The sequence below is a fragment of the Colobus angolensis genome, unplaced genomic scaffold (genome assembly GCF_000951035.1).
Source record: "Colobus angolensis palliatus isolate OR3802 unplaced genomic scaffold, Cang.pa_1.0 Scaffold60, whole genome shotgun sequence".
Taxonomy (NCBI): domain Eukaryota; kingdom Metazoa; phylum Chordata; class Mammalia; order Primates; family Cercopithecidae; genus Colobus; species Colobus angolensis.
Genome location: NW_012119599.1, coordinates 3,105,469 through 3,111,889, shown reverse-complemented (window position 1 = coordinate 3,111,889; position 6,421 = coordinate 3,105,469). Strand labels below are relative to the sequence as shown.

At 50.5% G+C, this 6,421-nt stretch overlaps 1 protein-coding gene across 1 annotated transcript in view; it reads left to right on the top strand.

The window, feature by feature from the left end:
* Positions 1 to 6,421, top strand: part of LOC105526989 (poliovirus receptor homolog) — an 18,787-nt gene that overhangs the window by 10,524 nt on the left and 1,842 nt on the right. Inside the window, exons 4-6 of the mRNA XM_011963167.1 lie at positions 449 to 604; positions 4,152 to 4,300; positions 5,133 to 5,291. Of these exons, the coding sequence (XP_011818557.1) occupies positions 449 to 604; positions 4,152 to 4,300; positions 5,133 to 5,291 (464 nt within the window). The remainder of the gene's footprint in view (positions 1 to 448; positions 605 to 4,151; positions 4,301 to 5,132; positions 5,292 to 6,421) is intronic.

The following is a 6,421-nucleotide window of genomic DNA, read 5'->3' as shown; positions in this document are numbered from 1 at the left end:
CACTGACTCCTACCCCTCAGCCCCCAAAAAACCCTGTCCCATTGGCCTGCCCCCTGAGGACGTTGAAATCACATCTGGGATGGCTGAGCAGCAGCCTAGAGCAGGGTTATCCAGGACTTTTTCCCGCAGGACTTGTCGGAGCCTTGAATACACTGCCGTGTGTTATGAGTGGTCATTGCCTGTGAGTGAGAAAAGGAGGAGGCCTTTTCCTGCAGCACACCCAAGACATACCTGGTCCAGGCTACCCAGGAAAGCTAGTGCAGAAAAGCAGGTCCTCAGAAGCCCTGTCCATGTGCCCACTGACCAAAGACTCCCAGGCTTCTGCTCTCTGCGGCACCCCATCTCCCTAGACTCCTCCTAGGCCTCTCCAGCTCCTGCTGTTTTCCAAATATCCCCAGGCCTTTTCCTGCAGTGATGTGAATCCCATGTAGCCCTTGGCTCCCCAAAGGCTCCCTGTCTCTGAACCTCTGTGTTCATTTCCTGCAGACCCCCCAGAGGTATCCATCTCTGGCTATGATAACAACTGGTACCTCAGCCAGAATGAGGCCACCCTAACCTGCGACGCTCGCAGCAACCCGGAGCCCACAGGCTACAACTGGAGCACGTGAGTCCTGAGTCTCAGGGAGGAGGGGCTGGGGGTGTGGATTTGTGGGGTGAGGGAGGAGGGACTGGGGGCCTGGACTCCTGGGACTGAGGGAGGAGGGACTGGGCCTGGACCCCTGGGTCTGAGGGAGGAGAGGCTGGGGGCCTGGACTCTTGGTATAAGAGAGCAGGGGGATTCAGAAAAGAAAAAAAGAGGAGGGAAGAGATGCCCAGTGGGGAGCATCTCTGTTTTGCAGTTGAGGCGTCTAGCAGGTGGTTTAATCCTGGCTGGTGGATGCACCTGCTCTTTGGGGTGTGCCTGCTCTGTGCCCGGTACTTCCCCGAATCCCACGCCACCCCATGCTGTGCAGAGTCAGCAGCTGTTGCCATGTCCAGGTTAAAGACCAGCCACCAGAGGGCAGAAGCGGCCCTTGAATCAGCGCCTGGCTCCAAAGCTGGTCCTCCGCCTCTTGGCCAAGCATGTCTAACCTGCAGGCCGCAAAATTTGTAAACTTCCTTAAAACATGATGAGTTTTTTTTTTTTTTTTCAAATTTTTTTTAGCTCATCAGCTATCATTAGTGTCAGTGTATTTTATGTGTGGCCCAAGACAGTTCTTCTTCTTCCAGTGCGGCCCAGGGAAGCCAAAAGATTGGACGCCCCCACTCTAGACTGTAACCACCTCACCGTCACCTTGTGTAACCTACTTGGTTATCTCTGGACAGAGCAAGTACTATCCCCATTGTGTAGATGAGAAAGTTGAGGCTCACAGCAATAAGATTTCCCCAGATTCATACTGAAGCTGGGGTCAAGAGCAGGGTAAGAAAAAGGCGAAGGGATAATACATAATTTTATAATACATAATTTACATAATTTTACTGAACCACCTTTTTTGTTTCAAGAAGGGACTCTGTCGCCGAGGCTGGAGTGCAGCGGTGTGATCATAGCTCACTGCAACCTGGACCTCCCTGGGCTCAGGTGATCCTCCCGCCTCAGCCTCCTGAGTAGCTGGAACTATAGGCACACACCACCACACTCAGCTAATTTTGTTGTATTTTTTTGCAGAGACAGGGTTTCACCACATTGCCCAGGCTGGTCTCCAACTCCTGGGCTCAAGCAATCAACCCACCTCAGCCTCCTAAAGTGCTGGGATTGCAGGTGTGAGCCACCTCGCCCAGCCTTACGTCTTTTTCCTTATTACAAAACTAACTTGTATCCATTGTAGAAATATCAAACAATTTAGTTATGACCAAAAAGAAGAAAGTAGCACCTATAGTCAAGTGTACCCAGTCACCTCACCTCCAGAAATACCCAGTGACCACTTATTATACATCCTTCTGTCTTCTTTCTCTCTGTTTCTAAACAAAGACTGGAATTATGCTATACATATAATTTTGAAACTTTTCCTTTATCTTGTGAATACCTTTCCATGTCAAAGCACATAGATCCACACTCCATTTTCCCCCACGTTGTATTAGGAAGACTGTCAAACATACAGAAAAATCATAGGAATTTTCCAGTGAGCACTTAAGATGCCACCACGTGGATTCCCCCACTAACATTTTACTGTGCTTTATCATGTTTCTGCGATTCCTTCGGTCCCTCTATTCATCCATCAATCATATTATGCACTTCAGAGCACCCCCAGCTCCCCTGCCTTTTTTTTTTTTTTTTTTTGAGACAGGGCCTCACTCTGTTGCTCAGGCTGGAATGCAGTGGCACAATCACAGCTCACTGCAGCCTTGAACTCCTGGGCTCAAGTGATCCTCCAGCTTCAGCCTCCCAGATAGTTGGGACTACAGGCACACACCACCACGCCTGGCTAACCCGGCCCCTTTTTAAATGTTGCTGGGATTCCATCACTTTAAAAACAAAAAATTTAAGAATAGAGACAGGATCTCACTATGTTGCTCAGGCTGGTCTTGAACTCCTGTACTCAAGCAATCCTCTCGCCTGGGCCTCCCAAAGGGCAGGGCAGGGATTCCAACATATGTGGATGACATCAGTTATTTAACCAGTCCCCAGTAGAGGACACAGATGTCATTTTCCATTTTCAACTCTGCAAACGCCATGGTGGTGACCATCCCCAGTGGTCACTTGTCAGCAGTTGTCAGTGGAAGGAATTGCTGGTCAAAGGTTTTCGATTGGTGTGATGGTGCCTTTACTGTCCTGCCTCAAAATGCCACAATTCAGGCTCTTGAGCCGGATGGCTGCGTTTGCATCCCAGCTCCGCAGAGTGCCCAAAGCCCGATGCTTCCATCTCCTCCACCTCTGTTCATTAAACCAGTATTTCTTGACTACTTACTGTAGTAAGTCAGCCAGGTGCAACTAACCGACATACATTGGTCTATAAAACAGACCAAATTTCTTCCCCATATGGAGCTTCCATTCTAATGGTGAAAGAAACAAGAAGCAAGATAAAGTCATGAGGTGTGTAGTGTGTGTGCAATGGTGATAAATACCATGGAAAAGATAGAGAAGGTAATGGCACTGGGTGTCATGGCTTATGCCTGTAATCCCAGCAGTTTGGGAGGCAGAGATGGGAGGATCACTTGAGGCTAGGAGTTCGAGGCTAGGAGTTTGAGACCAGCCTGGCCAACATGGCAAAACCCCATCTCTACCAAAAAACATACAAAAATTGGCTGGGTGTGGTGGCACGCACCTGTAGTCCCAGCTACTCAGGAGGCTGAGGTGGGGAGATTCCATGCACCCAGAAGATGGAGGTTGCAGTAAGCCAAGATGGCGTCACTGCACTCCAGCCTGGGTGACAGAGTGAGACCCTGTCGCAAAAAAAAAGAAAATAAGAAAAGAGAGAAGGGAATGGGAAGGGTGATCCTTGCAGTTTAAATAGGGTGGCCAAGTGAGGTGTTACTAAGGTGACATCCCAGCAGAGGCCTGAAGGAGATGAGGGTGAGCTCTGCGGGTACCTGGGGGGAAAGCATTGGGGCAGAGGGAACAGCATGGGCAAACCCATTTCTATCCATCAGTCCCTGCATAAGCAAACACACTGGACACCTAACTGGAGAGTTTGAGGACCAACAAGGAGGCCACTGTGGATGCAGAGGCGGGAGCAAAGCGGAAAGTAATGGAAAACGTGGGCAGAGGTAGCAGGGACCAGATCATGTGGGGCCTGTGACAGGAGAAGACTTCCGTTTAACTCTGAGCCAGGCTGAGCCGCCAGAGGGTACTGAGCTGAGGGATGGGAACTGACTTAGGGTTCACAGGCGACCTCTGGTGGCCATGTGGGGAAAAGATGAGGGGGCGAGGGCAGAAACAGCCCAGTGTGGAGGCGGCTGCTGGGGGCCCGGATGCACCGCACCAGAGCAGGGAGGTGGCCCTGGAAGCCGTGAGGAGCGGTGGGATTCTGGATAGATCTTAAGGCGGGGCCGACAGGATTGGCTAATGGGTTGGGTGTGGGCGTGAGAGGAAGGGAAGAGTTGGGGGGCCTCCAGAGTTGCTCTCCGCTTATGCCATAGAGGGCGTGAGGGTTTCTGGTACGCAGTGAGTGCTCAATCACTGTCACTCCGGACCTGCAGCAGAGGCCACCTCCTCACCTTTCTGTCGCTCCCAGGACCATGGGTCCCCTGCCACCCTTCGCTGTGGCCCAGGGCGCCCAGCTCCTGATCCGTCCTGTGGACAAACCAATCAACACAACTTTCATCTGCAACGTCACCAATGCCCTAGGAGCTCGCCAGGCAGAACTGACCGTCCAGGTCAAAGGTGAGGAACTCCCTGGGTCGGGAGAACAGGGACCAAAGGAAGAGGTCGAGGCAGGGTTCCCTCTCCAGTGCTCTCTGGCTCCCATCCTTCTCCTAAGCCTTCTCACAAAAGGACCAGTGGGGCCAGTTGTACTCCCCTGTTAACTCCATACCTACACCACTGGTACCGTTGTTCAGCTGCCTGAATACACTCCCTCCACACACACAGGTTGGGATAGATGTGGAGTCCCTCTCTCTCAGGGACTCAGGCCTTTCCACATGTATTAGACAGACCTCTATCAATTGCAATTGACAGAAACACAACTCAAAGTAGTCTAAGCAAACAAACAACACAGGACTTTATTGAAAATTCACTTTAGTTTATGGTTAGACCCAGGGGCTCCAACCATGTAACCTAGGAACTTTTATTTTATACATCCCTTGTCTCTGCTTTTTGTTATACTGGCATTATTCTCAGGCAGCCTTTGAAGCAAGATAGCTCTCAGCAGCGACATGCTCATATCCTACCAGAATAGCAACAGCAGGAGAAAAAAACACACCACTTTCAATAACTGTAGCCAAAGTCCCAGGGCTGGCTCTCATTGGCCCAGCTTAGGCCACAGCCCACCTATGAACCAATCATAGCAGCCAGGGAGAATGGAATGTTCTGATTGGCCAGACCTGTGTCAAAGTCCCATTCTAGGAACCAGAGGGTGGGATCCAGTCCACCTGAATTAACTAGACTGAGGCAGGTGGAGTGGCGGCTCCCCAAGGAAATTCGAGATGCCATTTCAAGAATGAGAGATAAACCCCAAGAGTTTTCTTACCTAAATACCTGTTTCCTTCTCTTTCAGAGGGACCTCCCAGTGAGCACTCAGGCATGTCCAGTAACGTCATCATCTTCCTGATTCTGGGAATCGTGATTCTTCTGACCCTCCTGGGGATCGGGCTTTATTTCTATCGGTCCAGATATTCCTGTGAGTTCCTTTGGCACCATCATCTGTCTCCCTCGAGTGAGCATCACCAGAGCTGCCATAATTGAGCACCTACTATGTGCTGGGCTCTGTGCTGAGTCCTTCCCATGTCCCTTTCACTGAATCCTCACCCCACTGCCATGAGGTTTCCCCCATTTGACCAATGAGGGTGCAGAGCCAGAGAGTTTCGTTCACTGGTTCATTGATTACATTTACAAATCTTATTTACAGAGTGGGAGAAGAGCATATAGGGCCTTAAGGCCATGGTAGGGACTTTGGAAATTAATTCAGGTGATGTGGGAGTCCCTGCCAGATGGATAGAGGGTGAAATAATGCTTAACCCCTCAGCCTTACTCCATCTGCCTTGTTCAGGAGTGACTCCTAGGAGAAGTTGGCAGGAACTGGCACCTCTGATCCTCAGCTCTAAAAGGGTCTGATGCTGTCACACCTCGAGATTTGCACAGGCCGTTCCCCTGCCTGGAGCACCCTCCTGTGGCTCCTTCTGGAGAAGTACACCAGCTAATTCTGTAATCAAAGGAGCGATACTTTGCTGAGAACCGTCTACGTGCCACTTTGTGTGTATAACCCCCTCGATTTTAATTTTTTATTTTTTTATTATTTATTTTATTTTTGAGACAGTCTCTCACTCTGTTGCCCAGGCTGGAGTGCAGTGGTGCGATCTCGGCTCACTGTAGCCTCCACCTCCCAGGTTCAAGCGATTCTCATACCTCAGCCTCCCGAGTAGCTGGGATTACAGGCATGCACCACCATGCAGAGCTAATTTTTGTATTTTTAGGAGAGATGGGGTTTTGCCATGTTGGCCAGGCTGGTCTCGAACTCCTAGACTCATGTGATCCACCTGCGTCAGCCTCCCAAAGTGCTGGGATTACAGGCGTGAGCCACCACACCTGGCCTGTACAATCTCCTTGAATGCTCACAAGCACCCTGCAAAGTGGTTCTCCCATGAGCCCCATTTTACAGAGGAGGAAATATTTGCTTGACAGATGAAGTTACCTGCCAATGGTCAAACAGCTGGAAAGTGGTTGATGGAGAGAAGAAGCCAGATCTTTGACTACCAAGCTTTTTCCTCAACCACTAAACAAAGCTGCTCCCTCACATCCCGGACAGATGCTGCCTCTTCCAGGAAGCCCTCCCTGACCCCCAAGCAT